General features: G+C 44.5%; 1 protein-coding gene across 4 annotated transcripts in view; it reads right to left on the bottom strand.

The window, feature by feature from the left end:
• Ttc7b (tetratricopeptide repeat domain 7B) overlaps positions 1-24,327 on the bottom strand; it is a 234,360-nt gene that overhangs the window by 54,710 nt on the left and 155,323 nt on the right. For all 4 annotated transcript variants that reach the window (XM_076849750.2, XM_076849751.2, XM_076849753.2 and 1 more), the window contains one exon: positions 5,256-5,372. In XM_076849750.2, the coding sequence (XP_076705865.1) occupies positions 5,256-5,372 (117 nt within the window). The remainder of the gene's footprint in view (positions 1-5,255; positions 5,373-24,327) is intronic.

Raw genomic sequence — 24,327 nt, 5'->3', positions numbered from 1 at the left:
CCTGTGCCTTGGTGACTTCCCTGGCCAGGTTGAGGATAAGGATTATCTTTCTACACAGAACTGGGTAAGGAGGGAATAAGCTGTAGATGTAGACAGAACATTCTGAAGGAGTGTGACTTCGTGACACATGGCAGAATACTCCCTCTCCAAATATGCATCTGGGGTTGACATGGCTGGCTGCTTCCTGGAGACATCTGCCCTGCCTTCTGGGGCAGCTGTGGGAGGCGTGGGAGGCCGGGCCAAGGGCCTCCTACTCCAAACACTGGAAACCCCAACTGAGCCCATAATACTAATTTGTGAACCTGGCTCACTGACAACACAGGGCTCATGTCCCTTGTCCCTCCACCAGTGGGGAAGTTTTGAGTAGTTATTTCCTCAGTTTGCCTTCCATAGTTCCCCCCAAAAACAGTATATAAGCAACAACTGACCATTCAAAATGGAGCTGTTTTGTTCCATACTGAATGTTTTCTGTCTAAAAATAATTAGGTATTTATGACTGATTAAACATTTTGCTTGTTGCTTTAACCAACTTTTAGTTCTTCATTTACATGGTGTAGAGTTTTATCCAATCAAGACTTGCCTTTGCAAAAACCCACAGATCATGGGGAAAAGAGCTAGGGAATGAATGTCTTGGTCAACTCTGGAGACTCCTGAGTTCTCCCTGGCCAGTCTCTCTCACACAGACTGAAAGTTACCTTCCTTTCTCCCTCTGGACACTGCCTTCATGGGCAGTTCCCATGGACCCCCCAGCACCTCATCTCTCCTCTCCTATGTCTGGCCCTGAGGCTGATGGGAGCAATTCCCAGTGAGGGCTAGGGCTGAGGCTGTGGTTCAGTGTGGAGCGCTGGCCTAGTGTGTGAGGCCCTGGGTTTGATCCTCAGCACCACATTAAAAAATAAAGTAAAATAAAATAAAGGTATTGTGTCCATCTATAACTAAAAAATTATACATAGCAGAATACAACAGTTACTATTATGGTATTATGTAAAAATGTGGATGTGTAACCGATGTGATTCTACAATCTTTGTAATGTTTTGAATAACCAATAAAAAAAAAGTTTATTAATAATTCTGACTAAGAATAAGTCACCTAGACCTTACTGTAAGTGTAAAGCTGAAATTATTATAACATTAAAGGCCAAATTAATTTTATATTTCTTTGTGAAGTAGCATAAATAAATATCTGGATCATTAAAAGAAATTCATATACTTTCTTGAATAAAAAAAAAAAATGAGGTGGGCTGGAAGAGAGAGAAGCCGTTCCTGCTCAGCAGTGCTGGGAAGTGGTCTAGGTGAGGAAAGCAGAAGGACCCCTGAGCCGTGGCACACAAGCTGAGGTATCCACTTGCCTAGATGCACACATGCAGTGAATTCCTCTTGCTCATCACGAATGAAGATTCAGATATACTGTATATTGTAATGCCAGTTAACGGGACACCGAAAATTGAAAGCCTCTCCTGGAAATCTTTACGGTCCACAGCCACCCAGAGGGAAGAGGTGGTGGTGGACCAGGAGTCAGAACCCTGGACTTCTTGCCACTTCTCAACTCCTGGGAAATTGTGGCACACAACAAATACGAGGACAAAGGGGTGAAGGGCAGAGCACAGGCAGACAGAGAGGAACTTTTACTTTTTTTTCCCTAGGCTTCCTGGGCCTATAGAATCAAGGCAAGTTCCTAAAATAGCCAAGCCTCAACCTTACCTTCAGTAAAATGGGTATGCTATAACGTGACATCTGCCCGTTTTATCTGTCTTCTTTGGAGATGAAATGAATGTAAAGAAAAGCTCTGCCCAAATGCTGATAGCTGTGAGCATGACATGGGGTCTCCAGCTTCCAACTGAGATCAGAGCAAAGAAAGTATATAAGTGTGTGTGTGTGCATGTGCGTGTGTGAGCACGCGCATGCTAACTTTAAATGCTATTTGTTGGTAAGTGACTGAAATAGAACTTAGAAATCAAAGTGGCATGAAGAGGGAAAGACGTAGTTAGCAATTAAAAAAAAAGGAAGGAAGGAAGGAAGGAAGGAAGGAAGGAAGGAAGGAAGGAAGGAAGCTGGCCATTGCCCTGGGAAAGGTGGCCCCCTGCCATGGAGCGAGCTCTGGTGTCAGGCAGACCTGGCTGTGAATCACAGCTCTACTGCTCATTTAATTGGGCAAACTGAGGCAAGTCATTTACCCTCCTTTAGCTTCATTTTTTTTTTTTTCCCTACAGGATGGAAATAATAGTAGCTATTTTGCAAGGCTGATGCAGAGATTGAAGGTAGCACATTAACGCCAGTGCAGTGCTGGCACTGTGAATTTAAATAACTGTGGTCATTAGCGAGCCTTGCTGAAGTGCTGTGCTATCCAGGCAGGCAGCCTGCTGGGGCCTTCTGGTGAGATTATGGTCAGATTTGCACTGTTCTGAGTGGCCAAATCAATATTCACAAGAACTCAGGGAGCTTTGCATTTTACTAAGGGAGGGAAGACAAAATACTAGACAGATTTCTATCCTAAATGCAAGCAAAACTGCAGACCATGGGAAAGAAAACGAAGGCTTCTGAAGCTCCAAACATCCTGTCATGGGTACTGTGAGCTGGAGATGCCACCACCACTGAGTCTGCAGCCAGAGCTGCATTCTGCAAGTATAGGGGACCTGCTAGCCAAGGCTTCCCAAGCTCAGCTCCGCCAGGAGCAAAAATAAAGAGGGCAGGAGCTGCAGGGACCAGGAGTCAGCCTCTGTTTTCAGTGTGGCCACTCCCTCCCAGTGACTGCCCACCACCTCCTAGGCTGCTTGCAGTCCTGGGGGCCTGTGCCAGCCTCTGGATGGACTCAGCAGGGGAAAAAGGTGGGAGGGCTGGAAGCTTCCTGGCAGGTGGAGCAAAGGGCCCTGCTGCAACTGTGCATGTGCAGAAGCCAGGGGGCCAGGAGCCGTGGAGTCAGCATGAACCTACTCCAGACAGAAACCAACTGCTTCCTACCAAAATCTTTCTGCTTAGCTTTCAGTTTGTTTTATTTTTAGGAAGGGATGCTTCTCGTGCACTTGTTCACGCAATTCTACCCTTTTCTAAAGCCTGGTGTGACCCAAAGACAGCCTCCAGGCTGCTGGTCCCACCTTGCCCCATCTGGAGGCTAGGATGTGTGCTCACCCCCACAACACACTGCCCTCCCTCTTTATGATGTCCTCTATGGCCAGGGTCACTGCTTACCCAAGCAGACTGGGAGCACAGCTAAATTTGCCCAATGGTAAGGACTGCTGGAGAAGTATATATTTATATCCCAGAGAAAATAAAGTTAAAAAAATAAAACAAAACAGGAAGCTTCTTAATAAGAAGCTGCTCAGTATTCCCCCCCATCCCACTGTCCCCCACCCCATGCTTTCGGAAAAGCAGCTCTGAGTAACTACAGGAGCCTCCTCCACTATCCCAACCCCACCCAGGCTCTGTGCCCAAAGCCGAGTCCTTTCTGCTCTGCCCCGAGAGATCCTGCAGGAAACGGAGGAAGTATGGTCAGAGCCCAACATTTGGTTAAGTATTTTTAAAAAGCTTTCCAATTCTGCTATTTCTTTCTCCTCACATTCAATATTCTTGGTTGCTAAGTGGGAGGAAATGTGGGGAGGTGGGAGAGGTGTGGAGAGCTGAGGGAAAATTGGCAACATGAAAGCTGATGGGTTTATTTTCTCCTTTTTAAAGGGGGTACTGGCGAAGGATGTGCTCCAGCACGGAGGCAACCAGCTGGGGCAGTATCTGCTGTTTGCTCCGTGACGAGGCAAAGGCTCCCCAAATCCTGATGCTACTGATAGGCCATGGGTGGGGGCCTGGGGGAGACAAATATAGGCTTTCCCATTTTGCTTACAGACTTAAGACTGTCAGATCAACTGCATGAGAGGGAAGAGACCAGCCTCATTATTATACTTCACCAAGAAGAAGGACCCATAGTCACAGGAGACCATCAGCCCTTGTGGCCGGCTTTCCAGGCTGAGCTCCTCCTTCAGCTGCTCCACCATTGGCTGGTCACAGTTCTAGCTAGGGTCAGTTCACAATGGCCAGCCCCTTCACAGAGCCCTGATTTTGAACACTACTTTTTTTTTTTTTTTTTTTTTTTTTTAACTGCAGAAGCTTTTGTAAAACAAAATCTCACAGGGAGCCCTGCCTTTGTTCTGTGGTGCCTAACTACACCCCCACTTTGCCTTTCCACAGTTCTGTGCAGACCATGGCCACCAGCCCACACCATTGGTGCTCATTTACCATTTTCAGGCTCCAGATTCTTCAGAGCATAACAGGGGCTGTCCATACACCTTGCCATGAACTTGGAAAGTTCAAGCGCAGGAGCAGTTTTGTGAATTCGCCTGACTCATTGGGTCCCTCTGCATTAGATTACTTCCTCCCCAGGGCAGGGGACACTTAGTAACCCAAACATATCAGGAAAAAGTGCCCAAGGCTTAGAAATGGGCAAATGGGTTCCCAGGGGTCTGCAGTGGGCTTCTGGGGGTGACTGGTCCCCATTCCCCAGGTCGGCTACCTCTAAAGGGTGGCACCTTTGGCTTCAACAGGAAGCCAAAGTTAACTGGGGTACTTTACGGCTTTAAAGGGCAAAAACTAACCACAGAAAACTGATAATAAGACAAATGGGTTTTGTCTGGTAGAGCTACAGTTGATCTCTATCCTGTCAAGAACATAACCCCAAACAATGCATTTCATTGTCTCATAAGATACTGTTTTTTTGCATCTATTTGCAAATTCATTTCAGCATTTCTGCCTATACAAATGTTTTTCAAATTATTCTTTGATCCAGACTTAACACTGTACTTAGTGTGGTAAGCAGAAACTTTGACATGTGTTTAGTTTATATTTGTGTGAAAAGTGATTTTAATTTTTTTGAAATTATATTTTATCATGCTGAGAACAATTTCCTCTGTCCTTAGTAGGACTGTGCAGGTTCAGCTCTATTGCAAGATCCCTACCTGGAATATATATCACTAACTAGGATAGACTCTCATTACCAGGCAGATGGTCAGACTTGTCACAGAAATTAAGTAAATGGCTAGTAGAGAGAAACTGGTAGAGAGAAACTGGAGAAAGCACCATTACCAGATGCACCTAGAGGTCACCATGGCCCAAAGCTTGAAGGCCCCATCAGCCTCTGGGAGAGAAGTTCCTTAAAGTGACGTGAAGCTCCATCCCTACTATTTGATGCCCACTAAAGGTCTATCAGAGATGGTACTGATAGGCGGAGACCCATGCAAAAGCCACACAAAACAGGCGCCACTGGCCTCTTACCTGGGATTGGTCAGGTTGTAGCAGGATTTCCATATCTGTAACATGTGCTTACAGGTGAGCAGTGCCTCATCTGGGCCCCGGCAGAGGGACTCCAACTTCACTTTGGAAAACAGTAGTCTACAGGGGAAGACAGGGAGAACAACACAGGTCATGCCAGGGGGCTGCCACTTGAACACACAGAGAGGTGGGCTCAGCCAGGGGCAGCTGCACTCAGAATGGGGACATGCCTGAGTGTTGTAGGGGGCAGTGGCTACAGCACCAAGCATTCTAGAACCCCAGCTGCATGTCTGCCTTTGCGTAAGTCTCACCAGGGAGGCAAATGCAAGTGCAGGGCAACTAACTGTGGTAGGGTTAGCGCATCAGAGCGGCCACTTTTACTTTGAACACTGGGATTTTATTAAGAGCATGTCTTTTAGAACAAAACCAACTTATCTATGAAACAACATTAAAAGTGAGTGTTGATTTATTTACAAAATTACACAAGGGATGTGACTCCATTGATATAAATATCTACAGAAAACCCTCTGCGCTGCTTATCATTTGGGAAGCTTGGAAAGCCTGTCTGAAGGCACACAAAGGGGTGCTGAGCAGGCGCTCCCTGCTTGGTTGGCCCAGCCTGCTATTCGGGGGCTACCCAGTAACACACCCCAGAGTCACCAAGGTGTCTTTTCCCTAGTTTTGTCCCCACCACTGGCTTTAGCCTCCCTCCAGACCTGAGTGCTAAGCTCGGAACCTTCGCTTTCTTGGCCCAGCAACCATACCCAGCTCCAGAGTCTCCTGTCTCTCTGTGGACATCAGCCTGTGTGGCTGCAGACCTCAGTATTTTGGTCCCTGGACTTATCACCACTCACTGTCCTGGAGGAAGCCCCAGCAGGGGGCCAGGTTCTCTCCCAGTGGTCTTCCTGCCCAGCAATGATTCTTACTGCCTGCAGCAACATGTCCCAATTCTCTAGCCCCCAGAGACACCACCCCTGGCCATTCTCCTCTCACGGTGCCATGTATCCCCTCCCATGCTTGGCATCCTATGGGATGCTTTAGTCCTGCCAATGTAAGCCACTGGCCAGACACCATGCTTCTTGAGCCCCAATGCTATGTATGCCGCATCTCGAGAGCAGTCTCTACCAGTCCACCTCTCTCCAGCTCCTCTTTGGCGCAGCTAAAGCCCAGCATCAGTGACTAAGTCTCCTGGTGATGCCACTGCCACACCTGCACCTTCTAAACCCAGTGAGGCCCAGAGCAGCTGGTGTTTGTGGTTAAAGGGAGGTAGCGACTGCTGCAGTCACTGAAGGTCTGCTGTGTGCCAGGCCTCTCTTGGCAGGTGTGTCCTATACGTCAAGGCTGTGTAGCTGCCCTCTGGCCATGTGTTTTCTGGAAGTGATTTTCCTTGACCCCTCTCCCTGTCCTCCCCTCACAGCCTTGCACTGTGCTGAGGTCTACAGGCCTTTCCTCAACATCTGCTTGTGGACAACTTCTCTGTAAACCACAGGAGATGGAGATGTGTTGCCAGCAATCTCAAATACACAGGAGAGTTCCTTGACCTTGCAGGTGAGACAGCCTTTTCCGGAGGTCCCTGAGGAGCCAGGTCTCTTCCCACTGCAAGTGATGAATGAGAATGGTCCTGCTGTCACCACCTAAGCTCAGGACTGGGTCAGCACCAACCACTTCCTCTGCGTGGAACAAAGGGAGCCTAAGGGGTTCTGGTGGCTCCCAGGGGGTTCTAGGCAGCAACCACCTCAACCAGGGTTTGCAGAACCTGGGCTGATGGGACGATGGCCCTGATGGTGGGAAGGACACAGTCTCTGGCCTAGAAGCAGAAGGGCAGAGAGCAGCACGGCCAGATGTGAGAAGGGGTTTGGCCTATGCTTCACAGCCTGAAGTTCCCCTGAAGCCTTACTGGGGCCACTTATGGGGAATGGCAGCCATTCTGGGTGTCCCAAGGGGTTTTTAAAGGAACTGGAAGCTGGTTCTGCAGAGTCCAGAATGTGGCAGGAGTCCCTTCCCCCCAGAATCTCCACCAAACTCAGGTCCCATGGGAGGCTTGTTAAAGGCAGTGATACCTGCCAGTGGTCACCTATCCGCCTTGGTGGACTCTACCCAGAGGCCCAGAAACTCCTCTGGATGAGGGGTGACTGTTAGGCAACTGTACCCAGGGGAGACACCCAGGACAGTGGTGAGCCAGAAGGCCATGCCGCTGGCACTGCACGGAGGGAGGATCTTACAGGCATGCGGAACCCCTCTGGCTCGGCCAGGCTCAGAGGAGGGCCACAGAGCGGGTGGGAAGGTTCCCCTGCCCGGTGGGCGGTGGTGCAGCTCTCACGGCAATTACCACGAGCCCTTTCACTGCACCCAAAGTACAAAACACCAAAGCATGCATCTAAGCTTCAGCTTGGGGGAACAGTTCTGTGCAAGGCTTTTTGGCTGGAAAAAGAACTTCTAATTAACATGAAATAACAGCTTTCAAACACTTGACTCAGGATATGGAGTTGAAAAGGTGTGGGCTGGATTTACGGGAACCAGACAGGAAGAACAATAGTAGAACCGCTGAGCTCCAAGGATGGAAAGGACACTTGGGAGTGAGGCAAGAGGGACAGCATGAGAGATGTCTGCAGAGGAGAGAAGCAGGAAAGCCCAGAACACAGGCAGGGATTCCAACCCTCCAGCCACCAGCAGGTCTGTGCGCTGCGACACACCTGCCAAGCATCTCTGACACACGGGGGTGGGGGGAGGGATGCTCAACACACAGCTTGGGGAGAGGGCCTGGCAAGGCGGTGCTGCCTTCTCACCCTTTCCCCAAACCTTAGCTGGCTCAGAGGTGGGAAGCAGTGCCGGAAACAGCCCCAGGACGAGTGTCCCTACGCTGCCGAACGCTGCCTGTGCATCTCCAGGCTGCTCCAGCACAGAGCTGAGTTCACGAGCACGCTTCACTCACGAGTTGCCACAGTCCATGGCCAGATTTATTACAGAATCACTGGACAGGAGACATCCAGAGGCAAAAACATGGTGATGAAAAAGCGTGGACAAACCAGCGTTGGCTACATTTCAATCCGTCTAATCGTGGACCTGATGCGGAGGGCAGAGGGGTCGGCCAGGTGAGACCTCCTGCTGCCAAGACACCAAATGCTGCCATGACTTGGGCCAGCAGTCTCGTGCCAGCAGGTGTTCTCCTCATACCCTACAGTTGGCTCCAGGTGCAGTAACCTAATTTTTAAAAGGGAACTATTTTGTTCAAAGACTCATTGAAAACTTACATAAAATTAATGAAGAAAAGAAGAACTGCGCTAAAATATCAACTGGACTCCATTACTGATAACCCAAGTTTAGCCTCATCTGCAACGTCTTCTGTGCTCTGGCTCCTGCCCACATGCAGGCCTCCCACAGGTCTTTCATAGCCATTACGGATACCCCCAACTTGGGCCAGGCCCAACTTTCTTCCCATGCCCTCTGCCCTCACGCTAGAGTCTTTGCATACTCTGTTCCCTGTGCTTGGAAGGTCTTTTCCATCCAGTCTCTCTGCCTTAGCACCTATTCCACCCTCGAGATCCAGCTCAAACAGCACCTCCTCACCAGAGGCTGCTCACAGAATAGGAACCACGCCTCTAACAGAGATGCAATTACAACTCGCAGGAGAGCTCACGACCACGGAAAGCTGACCGGCCAGCCAGGAAACTTCTACTTTCAAGACCAGAAAATAACAACAGTAACAGCAGCTGCCAGACCCTAAATATTTAATTGCTGATTCTTACAACCCACAAATTAAGTGAAGGGTTGAGCAATTTGCCCTAGTTGATACCACTGGTGATTGTTAGAACAAGTTTTTAAACCCAATTCTGTGTGACTCCAAAGCACTCAACAAGGAACAGGAGGATGATTTCAAACCTAACCACACCACCAAAACCCAGCAGACACATCCAGCATCTAACCCATTGCCAAATAGCCAACACCCTAAAATGCATAAGGCTCTGGGTTAGAACCAGAAGGGAATGCAGAGTGGTACAAAGGACAGTCCCCAGAGATTGTATGGCTTAGTCAGGGCCCACTGTGGCCTTGAGGGGAAGTTGGGCAGCCGATTATTGCTCCTTGGCTATCTTGAGTTCTTTAAAAAAACAATAATCTGCATGCACGTGTGTGTGTGTGTGTGTGTGTGTGTGTGTGTGTGTGTGTTTCTGACTTGCCTTTCACAACAAAGTCTGCTGCATATAAAATTCTACTTATTTGAAGAACCCAGTTAATCAAAGTTTTACTTTATTACTTAAAACAAACAAAAATAATAGTATAATATCTAACCTGATTTGGGGAATTTTAAAAACAATCCTGAGGTAATTCTTGAAATACCAACTATGTTTGGCTTAGTGCTGAGCTCAGAAGGACTCACACCCCACCCTCACCCCACCCCTGGTAAGGGTCTGGAGCTGCAGCACTGTTTACTCTAGGACATGAATCAAACTTTCATTTATCAGGGCCAAGCTGACCATCTAGTGCCCTGCCCAGGAAGACTTTCTGAACCCCTGAAAAGTGCCCCTTCACAGATCTATATTGGTCCCTGACTGTTGTTTGGCTTTATCCTGGACCCATCCCCCTGAGTCCTAGACTCCAGACCTGGGTAGGGAACCGGGTACCTGTTAAACTAAAGTTGAAAGATAGATATGTCTAAATGTGGAAATGCAATATGCCTCACAAAACCTTCTGATGAAGAACTCTCAATGAAAATAAATCAGAACAGTCTAGAGTAAAACTAAAGTAGTAACTCCCTCCATCTTACTTGGCAATGTAAAAAATGCCCCTGTGAAGTGTGGCCCGGAGGAACCATGCAGACTAGTACACCCAAACCTCCAAGCAGCTGACCTGTGAACGCTGCACTCACGGCAGCCCATTTAGAAGGACACCACAGGAATCCGAACATTTGGCATTCTGTGCTGACCTGTGTGGGTGAGCTCCTGGGCCCAGCATGCCAGGGTCCTTGCTTACCTACTGAACGCAGGCAGGGATGCAGAACAGCTGGGTGGAAAGGCCTGCTCAGGTGGGGCCCTAGTGGTGGGGCCCCAAGTGCCTTCCCAGCTCTCTCCCAAGGCCAGGGGAGCCTGCATGGAGAGCTAGAATAGGCTTCCAATCACCTGAAGAAAAGAGTGCATCTGTCCCCAGGTAGCGGAGCATATCAGCCCAGGTGGGTGGGGGCAGGTATGTTCAAATGAAATTTTAAACTGAGAAGGTGATTTGGCAGACAATGAATTAAAATGGTAGGAACTCAAAAGTGATATGCCAAAGCATGTGGTGAGAGAAGAGAGATGGAGACTGGAAGCCAAGTGAGTCAGCTGTAAACAGGATGAAGGGGAGGGTGAAGCAGGCCCCATGCAGCCCCCACTGGGGGAGGAGGGCACCAAATCCGTCTAGCCAACCCCTCAGAAGGGGACAAGGGGTTCTTTCAGGTTCCAGTGTGGCTTTAAGGAAATCTACTTTCATCACCAACATTTCTGATGGCCTACTGCATGCGGTTTGGATGACTCTCCTGGGGGTTTCCCAAGCAGGCTGATCTTGGAAGATAGTGTATCTCTGCAAAAAAGTATCCAGTGGTTCTGGGCTGAGTCACTGTCCCTGAAAATCAGTACTGTGACTGGCCTGGCATAGTTCAATGGGGTCTGATTCATGCCAGGTGAGCTCACAATGCTGGTCTTACCACTGTGCACATGCCAGAATTGATAGACCACAAAGCACCCGAAGCCCCTCTGACAACGGGTAGAAGGGCCGAGGAACAGAACCAGTTCACATGACTGTGCCACTGGATATCAAACACTGCCTAGGGCCTCACTAATTGCAAATACTCAATAAATGTCATTTGAATGAATGATCTAATTACTCAAGAGTTACACAAAAAATACATAATTTCTTAGATCCTCAGCTTACCTAATTGCTGTATTGACATGCTATTCATGGGCTCATTAGAAAAAAATATAGATTTTTCCCAATTAATCCAAAGCTGAAAAAGTCCATGTGAGGTCCTAGAATACTTTGCCATTTAGAGTATGGTCCAGGACAGGCAGAATCTCCCGGAGCTCGTGAGAAATAGAACCTCATGTTCTCCACTTAGCCTAGATCCCATGAACCCAAATCTGAGTGTAGCTAGGTTCCCAGGGAATTCACATGCAAAGTCACATTCAAGAGGCACCACTGCAGCTCATAACTCTCCATCCTAACTTTCAGTGGTCTAATTCTACAAAAAGAAGAAAAAAGCTCTCAGAGGAAGAGTTCCCTTAGCCTCTTCACTTAGGAAAATCGACCTGTTTATTTCACTCCAATGAGATTTTTTTTTTTTTTTTTTTTTTTTGAGACAGGTCTTGCTATTTTACCCAGGCTGGCTCTGAATGCCTGCGTTATGTGACTCTTTGTCAGCCTCCTGGGCGCTGGGAATACAGTTGTGTACCATGCCTGGCTGCAGTGAGAGCCACAGGAGCATGCAGTGGGTGCTGTGATCTTAGGCACAGCGGGAATTCTGAACAGCCCTTTAGGCTCATGTTTGAAGGGAACCACTGAGGTCTGAACAGCACGCGCCTCTTCCCCAGATCACCTTCTGACGGCTGGGCTGTAACCCTGCCCAGGGTGTCCACAACTCCAGTGAAGGTCTGCCAGGTGGCTAGAGCGTACAAACTGAGGGACACCTTTCACCATGGCACCCACATCAAGGCCCCCCATGCTGCCACTGTGGGTCCTGGAGACCCATGGGCCTGCCAGAATAGGAGGTAAACAGGAGCTGGGAGAGTTTGACCTTATGCCTGCCATCAAAACTGTCATCAAATCCACATGACTTTGAAATGTGCACTGGCCTAAAAACTCTGCTAGAAGAAGTGAGCTCATAGGCCACTGGTCAGAAACCCCCAGTCTCTAAGCTTTCCAGGGTCAAATCTGAATACTTAGTCCCTGTTAAACCCCACATTCCAAGCCAGCTGCTTCTCAGTGCATAACAGAAGCAATGGCCTTCTCTCATAATGGAGCACCCCGCGCCCCCCACGAGTGGCTGGCCCAGGGACTACAGGTAAACTGCTGAGAGTAATTTAACCAACAAAGAAGTTCTAGAAACTTGGCTACTTTCAACACCCTGGTTGCTCCAGGAGACATGGCCCAACGCGCCAGTACACAGTGGGTGGCTCCTTTGGCCTTTCTCCCATCTGATCAGTGAGCGAGGGGACCATGGGGTCCTGCCCCAGATGCTGTACTCTGTCCTGGAAAATCAAAACCATATTTATTTAGTAAAACAGAGTTTCTTGAAGCCAAGGTATTAGGAGGTATTGGGAGGCGACGCCTTGCTCTTTGGGGCTCAGCAGCCCCTCATCCTCAGCTGGGAGGCTTCGAGCCTGGGTGTGAAGGGCAGAGCTGGGGACGGACCCACAGCCCATCTCTGATGATTAGGCTGCGACCCTGCCTCCTATCCTGGCCCCCACTTTCTGACTGGCAGGGACTCCTGCAGGACCCCATATCAGTTACATTTTGCTTCTCCTTTCAGTCAAAGTGTCAACAATCTGGAGTACACCCCCATCCTCCTAGTAGTATTTTTAGAACAAACAAACAACTGACATATTTAGCTGGAATAAATCACCTCAAGATACCCGAGTTTGGCTCATTTTTACTCCTGCTTCAACCAACAATCTCAACTCTGACTAGCACTTGGAACTGGCGTCTATGCTGGGAAGGACCTGCTTGGGCTGAATTGTGAACCCCTCTGGACTCTGCTGCCCATGTTTCTATGGCTCCTCCAGTCCCCAAAGGAGCCACCGCATCTTGTGCTATCCTCAAAGCCACAGACTCTATTCAGAGAAGGGACCACGTCCTGAGGGCTACCTGAGGCAGACAGCAGCTGCCCCCAGGTTTGGTGAACGAGTTGGTGGCAAGTGCACTTGGCACAGCAAGTATAGCAAGCACAGAGTAAACCCCAAAGGGGCAGCAGAAGCCACACAGGCAGGCATGCTGAGCCACATCCAAGGCACCAGGCCAGTCAGCGGGGCTGTGGCTTTCATCCATTTGCTGCACAAACATATTCAAATCTGCAGTGTGCCAAGCACCAGGCTAGGTACTGGGAGTTTCCAGGAACCCCCCTGAATGAATCTCTACTTTGAACTGTGCAATGAGACAGCTAGGAAGACTTGGAAAGGACAGCATTTAAATAACTATACTCTGGATGCCTCCACTAAGGGGGTGGGCTCTGGTGGGAGCACTGCCATGGTTCCCTCCCTGCCTCTCGCAGCCCTTCACCCTTCTGCACCCAGGGCCACCGGCCTGAGTTGTGCTCTCTGGCCAACAGGGAGACTGGCATGTCCTGAAGACTTTCTTGCCAGCACACTTGGAAAAAAACTAAAAAGGGCAGATTTTTCTGGAAAAGATGCAGGATACTCCATGAAGATTTTAAACTGGGGACAAACGGCCTGCCTGGTACGGTCAGGTGGAAACGCGGTCAGGTGGACCAGCCTGGTTCAAAACCAGGTCCTAAGGCTGGGGCTGGGCTCAGTGGTAGAGCACTTGCCTAGCACATGTGAGGCACTGGGTTCGATCCTCAGCACCACATAAAAGTAAATAAATAAAATAAAAATACAAGGAATACAATAACATTGTTTAAAACAACCCAAAACCCCCCGGTCCTGCCTGCTTCTGACCCTCCAGAAAAGAGACCTCTCTCATTAACAAATTCAAATGTGTTTATCCTCCAGTTTTCTTCCAGTTCTTTTACTTGGTTTTCAGCTTCTGGGCCCCCTTTTCATTGCATCTCAGGCTCCTGTCTCTTTTGAAAGGCATCCACATTGACTGAAGACATCACCACAGACCTAAGCCTCACACCAATTGCAGAAATGGGTGTGGAGTGCCAGGAAGCTGCTCCCTGGGTTAGCAAGTCCATCTCGGAAGAATGCTGGCTTAATTATCCAAGCCAGAGCATCACAAGGGCAGAAGAGTCCCCAATAATCTAATTTAATTCCAGATTGCTGGAAACTCTTCTACAACCAAACTTGTCAATAATGAGAGGTAAAAAGTTGTGTTTTTTAAAATGTAGTAAAACATACTTATTATAAAATTTGCTATTTTGGCCATTTTAAGTGTACAGTTCAGTGGCATTGAGTATATTCACATCACTGTGCAGCTGTTGCCCCCAGCCATCTCCAGGACTCTTTCATCCTGCAACACAGAAACTCTGTGCCCATAAAACAACTCCCAACCCCCACTTCCAGCCCTGGAGCTACCATTCTCCTCCTCCATGACTTTGATGACTCTAGAAATCTCACATAAATGGAATCACACGGTGTTTGCCTGTTTGTGAGTGGCTTACTTCACTTAGTACAATGGCCTCAGTTTTCATTTACGTTGGTCTGTGTTAGAATCTTCCTCCTTTTTTAAGGCTGGATCATATTTGTGTATGTATATACCATATTTTGTTTATCCCTTTATTTGCTGACACTTGGACACTTGGATTGCTCCTGCCTTTTGGGCAACTATGAAGAATATTCCTGGGAGCCTGGACTTATAACATCTGTTCACACCCCTGCTCTCAATTCTTTTGGGTACAGACCTAGCAGTGGCACTCATGGATCATGCAGGAGCTCTGTTTTTGGTTTTTTGAAGAATCACCATCCTGTTTCCGTGGAGGCAGTGCTATTTCATATTCCCATAGCAGGAGTCCAGCTCTTCTACATCCTGGCCAATGCTAGGATATTCTGGTCTTTTTTTAAGAACAGCCAACCTAATGGGTAGAAGGTAGCATCTCATTGTGTTTCGATTTACATTTCCTTAACGATTAGCAACACTGAGAATATTTTCATGTGTTTATTGGCTACCTGTTTACCTTCTTTGGAGAAATATATGTTCAATTCTAAATCAGGCTGTTTCTTCCATCTTTCAGAAAGCTGATTTTAAATAAACTACTGTCCCACTAAATGACATTCCATGTTGATCAGCAGCCCATCTTTCTTCCCCTTCCAGCTTGCATCCGAGGGATCAAGGGGTCGTGGGATCGGCATCCCTGGGTTGGCTACTGTGACATCCTTCACACAGACATCCTTCAGGTATCAGGGGACTGTTTCTTCTAGGTTGATGGGAAGAACATCCTCTTTCCTTGTGGTCCAGCATTTTATCAAATGCAAATTTAATGAGCATGTTCATTACTTCATCACTCAGTTCAGGCATGAAAAAAATCCATAGCACCTGGCTTCTCAGTCATCACTAAATGAAAACATTGCTTATGATGCTGCTTCAACTTACCTGAGTTTCTCTGAGAGTGTGAGTGAATGAGACAGAGTGCAAGAGACAGTCTCACTTGCCAAGTAGTGATTTTTTTAAAAAATCACATTTATATCCACTTAAGTGAAGGAGACCCTAACCATGTTTGTAGTTTACTGATGAGCTGGACAGAGGAGATGACATAACAATTCTGCTCATGTGGATGGTAAGCTCAAAGAGCACAGAAACTTTGTTTGGCCACAGCAGTGTCCCCTTTACCTAGAATGGTGCCTGGCGTGTGGCAGGAATCTAATGTTTTCAAGGCAGCTTGTGCTCTAGAGCACAATGTCCAGGCTAGACTGCCTGGGTTCTTGTCACAGCTCTGCTGCCTTCTAGGTACAGGATCTTGAATGATTACTCAAACTCTCTGTCTCATTTTTCTTATCTACACAATGGAGATAATAATATCTACCCCAGATGGTTCTCTTGAGAACTAAATCATTTAAAAAAGTGCCTGTCACAAAGCAGTACATAACGTTGGTGGTTATTAGTGCTAAATAAATGACCAACTAAATTAATGTTACATATGTCTACTGCTTTCCGTATAGTAAGTTTTCACTGGTGTAAACAATAAACAAACATAGTCATCTGACAAAATCTGTTTCTACACGTATGAGAGCTGAAGGCCACGTAGAGAAGAACAATATTTAAGAAGCACTGTGTTCCTCCAGCCAGGTGATGGAGATTTGTTTCAAAATCTTCCCATGTATCACAGTTATGGACCAAAACACTTAAAAGAGCTGTCCATACACCATAATGATCCAAATTTGTATCTGTATCTTCGAGAGGTTTCAATCACCTTCTTGTGCTTTGTGATAACATCTAATGGTTTCTTAAAGTATGCTATGATCTGATGACCTCCTGAGAACACATAAATGGGGCAAATAGGAAAAAATAAAAATTTGAATCAATTAAAAATCTGCTGGAGAGTTGCATACCCAGTTTGTCTGAGGGCAAGAAACTCTGCCCTGGCAGTGGCTTCTGACTCAAAATGCTAATGTCTTGGTAAGACTGCAGTCCTCAAATGCCACCGGACTGCAGGACTAGACAATCTAGCTTCCAAAGACAAAGAGCAAACAACAAAAACAAAACCCAAACTGTCAGTTCTCATCTCAATATTTTTCTAAAAATAAATTTCAACAGCAGAAACAAAGTCTGATGGCTTGATCAAAGCCCTGGCCCGACAGAGCACCTCACTGTTTTTAGAGAGACGATTATTCTAAATGTCACTTGGCACCTGCTTCTACCTTTTGAGGTCAGTAAAGAAAATTACTAAGTAAAACGTCTTAATCAAGGGAAATTTCTGCAACATTCCAAAAGAAGGAAGACCAGGCTCTTAAACCAAGTACAGTCTATTGTGAATATTCCAAAATTAGTGAATACTTCTCAATATAAAAAATGAGTATGCTATTAAATTTTATTTTGGGAAAAACTTATAGTGTGTAGAGATAATATATAATCAGTTAATATTAACTTCTCATTCTTTTGTATAGGTATTTAATATTTGAAGGGCTTAAAAAACAAAATTTCAATAGTAAAAATCCAGTTCAGGAGGAATTTTAAAAAAAGAAACAAAAACAAACAAAAAAACCAAGGTACCTACAGAAATGGCAGAAGTCCAACCATGTCATTAATTCTATTACATGTGTATGAACCGAATACTTGAGACAGGAGGCAGAGATTACCAACACTAACCATAAAGGGAAGACTCAACTATATGTTATCTGCAAGCAGAGAACATTTAAAGACTATGGATGAGAACTTTCTAGAAATGATAAACAATACAAACAATACCAATCCCACTTTTTAAAGTACAGTGAATTCAGAACAGGATCTACCCTTAGATGTGTAAGTGCAAAAGCACATTTCAAAGGCAATTAAAAGCAATCAGAGAGAAAACACAGGCAACAATAAAATGAACTACAACTGAACTCAATAATTACAAAAGGAGCAGGGTCACTTGTGCTATGAGATGCTTAAGCCAAGGGCAGTATATCCACTTTGAAAACCTCTTTTGAAACTAAAGCCCATACATTTTAAAACACAAACACAAAGTTTGACAGCAAGAGCTCACTAAAATTTCTAGGATAATCACTAAACAACCACTACCAAAACAGAATATTTATTTTCCATTTGTAAAGGAAAATATGTAATAAAAACATAATCAATCTAAAAGAAAGTAGGAAAGGAGAGTAATCGATATCTTAACAATGCAGGTCAAATTGAAAGCACAAATGAGATGGTAGATCTATGTAACACAAATGGTTCAGTATTTATAACAAATGGAAATGAACAAGACTGTCAGCCTGAGTTAAAAAACAAAACAAAAAAACTATATGAAGAGTACAAGAGGACATCCAAGGGCCAGGATGTGGGCTCAGCGGTAGAGCACTTGCTTCACATGGGTGAAACATTGGGTTTGATTCTTAGCACTGCAGATAAATACAAATAAAATTAAGGTTCATGAAAAACTAAAAAAAAATTTTTTAAAAAGAGTACACCCAAAACATGAAAAATTCAAAGAAAATATAAAAAATTTTCCTAACCTATAAAGATATAAGTGTATGTTTGAGTACACATACATGCAGGTATACATGCACATATTTGTATCTATGTATATGTACACATTTATGAAGATATGTATATTGATAAAATATGTATATATGTGTGTATATCATAGAAAATAGAATTTGAGGCAAAATATGTGTCTTACAACACAATAACAAAGGGTTAGAGGGCTGGGGTTGTGACTCAGTGATAGAGCACTCACCTGGACGTGCAAGGCACTAGGTTCGATCCTCAGCACCACATAAAAATAAATAAACAAAATAAAAGTATTGTGTCCAACTACAACTAAAAAAAAGAAAACAAAAACAAAAAAACAAACAAACGGTTGAGTATTCTAGGAAGACAGCAATTCTAAAGTCATATGCACCTTAATTGCACAACTTAAAAAATACATAAAGCAAAAATTGGTATACATGTGCAGTAAAATAGGCCAAACTGCCATCCTAGCAGAAGATTGCAGCATAATTCCTCTTAATAATTGATAAAGTAGACAAAAAACCCCAGTGAGAATAAAGAAGATCTGAAGAGTAGAGTTAGTAGCTTAGCCTAATAAAATATGTAAAAATCACACAACAAATGCAGAAAACATTCTTTTCAAGCACATATGGAATAGTTACATGAAGTGATTACATATGGGCCATAAAGCAAACTCAACTAACTTCAAATTCTACATTCTGAACATAATTCAGTGAAGTTAAAAGCAAAAGATAAGTTGAAAAACTCACATATTCAACAATCATAAAACACACTTCTAAAACAATGGGCTGAAAAAGAATAACAGAAAATTTTAAAATATTTAGAACTAGGCCATAATAAAAATTTCACATATTGAAACTTGTGGTTTACAGCTAATTTACTATTTAGAGTGAAATTTTTAGTCTTAAATGCTTAGGTCAAAAACAAACAAACAAACAAACAAAAAAACCTTCCAGAAAGAAGAAAACAGGCAGGAAATAGTGAAAATAAGAACAGAAATTCATGAAAGAGAAACTAAACATACAATTAGATAAAGAAAAAAAAAAAAAGCCTCTGGTTTTTTTGAAGAGATCAATGTAACAGACAAATATCTGATAGGACTGTCCAAAAAAAAAAGAAAAGGTGCATTAATAGTATTAGGGATGAAAACCTTAACCACGGGCACTGCAGACAACAGGGGAATAAAACGCACGTCAACAGCTTTATGCTGGTCAAAGTCAAACTCAGATGAAGTGCAAACCCCTCACACAGACATTTTATATTACAGCTTCCATACCACACACAATCAATGAAGAAGAAATCTGAGCATCCTAAAGTCACTTTTAAAAAGCAGCATAATAAATATTTCCATAGAAAAAAAAGACCAGCCCCATATGCTTTTTTGAATGAATTCCACCAAAACCTAACATTCTAGGTAAAATAATTCTAACTAATCTTACACAAATTATCCCAACACACTCAAAAAAAGAACTATTCCAGATCATTCTTATGAGGCTGGCTTAACCCATAAGTTGCCAAAACCTGACAAGAATAAAAAAAAAAAAAAGAAAAATTAGAAACCTATTTTGCAAGTGAACATAAATGCAAAGTTCTTCTAAAAATTAGTAAAGCAGCCAGGAGTGGTGGCACATGCCTGTAATCCCAGGGGCTCAGGAGGTGAGGCGGGAGGATCATAAGTTCAAAGCCAGCCTCAGCAATGGTGAGGCACTAAGCAACTCAGTGAGGCCCTGTCTCTAAATAAAATATAAGAAAGGGCTGGGGATGTTGCCCAGTGGTTAGTGCCCCTGAGTTCAATCCCTGGTACCAAAAAAATTAGTAAAGTAAGTCCATAAAAAAGCTAATTTATCATGGCCATATAGGGCTTATTTCATAGAAATAAGGTTAGTTTAATCCTATGAAATATCAAATAATATATATTCACAGATGAAAGGAGTTAAGTCAAATATCTCAAAGACACAGAAGAAGTATCTGCTAAAATTAATTATCAATTCATGGTTAATTAAACAACTCTTAGCAAACCAGGATCAAGGAAAGCTCCTTAATCTCGTAAACAATATTCATAAACAAACACGACCTAATGGCAAAACACTGAAAGAACTGTGACTGTGCTGAAGGTCCTGGCTACACAGTCAGGCAAGTTAAAGTTATTATCTTTGTAAACATTCTAAACTAATTGATAAATAAATTATTTGAATTTTTAAGAATCTAGCTGAACCAAGAAGAAAGTACAAAAATCAGCTGCCGTTCCACACGCTTGCAGCAAGAAGCAATTTCATTAAACACAGCCTGCACCCTTGTGCCCTCAACAGAAGTGTGAAAACTTTTTCAGGTAAGTTCAAAAACATCCAGTAAAATGTAGGCAAAACCTTTATTAAGAAAATTTACTTCATAAAAGAAGTTTTAAAGGTCTAAATAATTAGAGAAATATAATGGCCAGGAATTAGGAAACCCACTGTCATAGATCCATAATTCTCCCTAAATGGAGTGATTAAATTAAACGTAAACCCAATTAAAATCTCACAGATATTTTGTGGGACTTGACAAGCTGAATGGGAACTCGTGTGAGAGGCCTGAGGAATGGAAGCTACCAGAGCCTGCCACCTGTGAGGGGCTGTCGGGGCCAGGGTGGCAGCGGGACCAGGGAGCCAGAAGCCTGCACACTGCCCAGCCTCACGTGAGAACCAGAAGGGCAGACGACAGGGAGAGAATGTCACCATGAGCTACTGGACAACCAGACAGCCACTCGGGAAGGTCACACTGGTCCCCACATACACAGGCTCTGGATCAGCTCCCAGAGGTGAGGAACAAAACAAGAAAGCTCTGAGGAGGTAGCACAGGAGGCCACCTCGCTCTTGGAGAAAGACAAGGCTTCTTATGCTGGATACACGAAGCACTGACCATCAAGGAAATGATCGACAATTCAACTACTTTAAAATTAAGAACTTCTGCTCAGCAGAAAACAAGGATAAGAGAAAGCAAAGGCAAACAAGGCAACTTGGGAGAAGACTTCCGAAACACACAGCCAGCAGAAGGACACGATATTTTACAAGTTGGTCAACAAAAGGCCCATCCAAGTAGAAAAGAAGAAAGGCTTCTATGGAGAAGCTCGTGTATATGTCACAAAAGTTTAGAAAAGCTAAATGACTAATAAATAACAAAATGTTCACTCTCGTCAGTAATGAGGGTCACGTAACTAAACTCACAATGTGATGCCATTCACCTACGCTCAGACTGCCAACATACAGTCCAGGCAACACCCATCAGGGGTGTGCAGAGCCACGGGGGCTCTTGGGTATTGATGTGAGTGTGACAGCATGACTGCTTTGAGAAGCAGTTGGGAATTCTTTGTTAAAGTTAAAGATACACATTTCCTCTGATCTAACAACTTCACTCCCAGGGACACACCTTGGGAGGCCCTTGAAATGGTGCACCAGGAGAACCGAAGAGAGCACTGACTGTGGCATGGGGCATGACAACCCACATACCTATTTACAGTGACTGGATAAGTAAATCTAGTTCATACAATAAAACACAATTCCTAAGTGCAAATAAATGAATGATTGCTGCATGCATCAAGAAGGAACCTCAGGATCAGAATTCTAAGCAATGAAAGCAGGTAGCATAAGGATACACTGAGTATGACTCCATTTTAAAAAAAATATAAAACATGCAAAACTAAAATATTTCATTATTTTAGAGTACAGACACAGTGGTAGGGAGACTTAAGAGAATGCTCAATACAGAATTCAGGACATTGATTAACCTGCCAGGTAGGGTGTGAGAAGTGGCTAGGGAGAACACTCATGGAATAACAGGAAATACATACCCACAGGAAGCATATATTTACATACAAATAATACACCTGGGCAATTCATAGGCAGCATTAATGTTCTTTTTCTTAAGAAATGGGTATAATAGGGCTGGGGATGTGGCTCAAGCGGTAGTGCGCTCGCCTGGCATGTGCGTGGCACTGGGTTCAATCCTCAGCACCACATACAAATAAAGATGTTGTGTCCACCGAAAACTAAAAAATAAAAAAAAAAATTTAAAAAAAGAAATGGGTATAATAGTTAGTTTATAATTATTTTAAATGTTGAATAAGTATTCTTTTGCTTCCGTTCAATATTTAGTAACAAGAGCTTTTTTTTTTTGGTACCATGAATTGACCCAGGGGCACTTACCACTGAGCTACATCCCCAACTCTTTTTATTTAGTTTTTTAAATTTGAGACTGGGTCTTACTGAGTTGCTTGGGGTCTCACTAATCGCTGAAGCTGGCTTTGAACTTGTGATCCTCTTGCCTCAGTCTCCTTAGTTGCTGGGATTATAGGCAGGCACCACCTCGTCCAGAGCCCAGCCTTACTAACAACAATTTTAAAGGATTCTGAAATATCAAATTTGAAGACACTGTAGTACTGTTGGTGATTAATGAGTGATTAGTATGTTCAAATGCCTTCAATGAACTAACAAAAATCAATTCTTGCAATAACCTTCTGAGATGTGTTATTTTTACAAATAATATTTATTATATATTATTATGTAATATTACCACATTTTATAAATGAGGAAATGAGATAGACAGATTTGGTGACTTACTCAAAAGTGGAGGAACTGAAGTCCTAAGCCAGTTTTTTTTTTTTTTTTGCCTCTTAAATACTACAGAAGATCCTTCCACATTCCTTTCCTTCTATGGAGGACCGTATAATACCCAGAAAAATGGCTGCTTCTCCAGAGTGGTGAATTTATCTCTGCAATTCCTCTAGGAAAGAATTCCTGGTTCTCACAATCCCTACATGTAGGAAATTCTTCCCAATTGTTGAAATCTGTTGTTCAGTCTCAGTTCTGCTTGGAGTGATAAAATGGCTGAGATGATGCCTCTCAGCAAACAGCAAGTTTGTTAAGCTTATTCAAAGTACTTAAACACCAACTTTTACCATTTCATAGTGACAATAAGGATGATTATTCATCAGCTTTCATCATTGTAATGAAATACTTGAAGCAATTAACTTATAAAGAGAAAAGGTTTGGGGCTGGGGTTGTAGCTCAGTGGTAGAGTGCTTATCTGGCAGGTGCGGGGCCCTGGGTTCGATCCTCAGCACCACATAAAATAAATAAATAAATAAAATAAAGGCATTGTGTCCAACTACACCTAAAAAATAATTTAAAAAAAAGAGAAAAGGTTTATTTTGGCTAATAGTTCTGGAGGTTCTTTAGTCCAAGATTGCGTGCCCGCCCTATTGCTTTGGGCCTCTGACTAGGGCAGCACATCATCACAGAAGAGCAGGGTGGAGCAAACTTCTCACATCATGATCCGAGAAGCAAAAAAAGGCAGGGTGCAAGGGGATGAGCTAGGGTCCCATAATCCCTCCTGAGACACACTCTCAAGTGGCCTAAGGAGCTCCCACGAGACCCTATCTCCTAAAAGTCTACACCACCTCCCAGAGTCACCACCCTGGACACCAAGCCTTTAACACGTGGACAACTGGAGGACACTCATCTAAACCACAGAAGATGATGCATGGTTTGAATATGGTCTGAGTGTCCTCAGGACTTCACATGCTGGAGCCTGGTCAGCGGCATGGCAATGCCGGGAGGTGGCATATCTTGTAATAACTGAGTCACTGGAGCAGGCCCTGGAGTAAGTGATGGAATTCTTATGAGACTCCAGTTAGTTCTCATGCATGGGTTGTTATAAAAGAACAAGGCCAGCCCTCCCCTTGTGTGACTGCATATGTGTTTAAAAATTCTCTGGGTTCCTGTCTCTCTCTCTTACTCTCTCTCACAGTGCTCCCACCAGGATGCCATCTGCTGTGATGTCATATACTCAAGGGGGCCCTCACTGGAGACGAGCAGAAGCTATGCTCTCTTGAACCTCCAAATGTGTGCTAAATAAATCTCTTTTCCCTACAGATGCTAATATAGCCTCAGATGTTTTGTTATAGCAACGGAAAACAGACTAATACAGACAGGTATCACTGGTGAGATCAGCTGCTCCTGTGAAGCTTCCAGCTGTCTGATATGGCAACTGTTCAACAGGTGGACCAGAGTGACCCTAACTGGGACTTTTCACTTCCCTGTTATAAGACCTGACAAAACAACTACCATATACCCCATCTGCTAGGTGTGGCTGGTAGCGCCAAGACTCAAAGCAATTTCAGGCTCCAGAGATTCTACAGTTCTTCTGGGGACAAGCTTGTCACAAACAATAACATCACACAGTGGCTGGGACAAGTGCTCACTCACTATTGTTTAGGTTGGTGTTGAAATGTTTTACCCAGGTT

Source organism: Callospermophilus lateralis, chromosome 3 (assembly GCF_048772815.1).
Source record: "Callospermophilus lateralis isolate mCalLat2 chromosome 3, mCalLat2.hap1, whole genome shotgun sequence".
NCBI classification, from domain to species: Eukaryota; Metazoa; Chordata; class Mammalia; order Rodentia; family Sciuridae; genus Callospermophilus; species Callospermophilus lateralis.
This window is presented reverse-complemented; position numbering and strand designations above follow the sequence as displayed.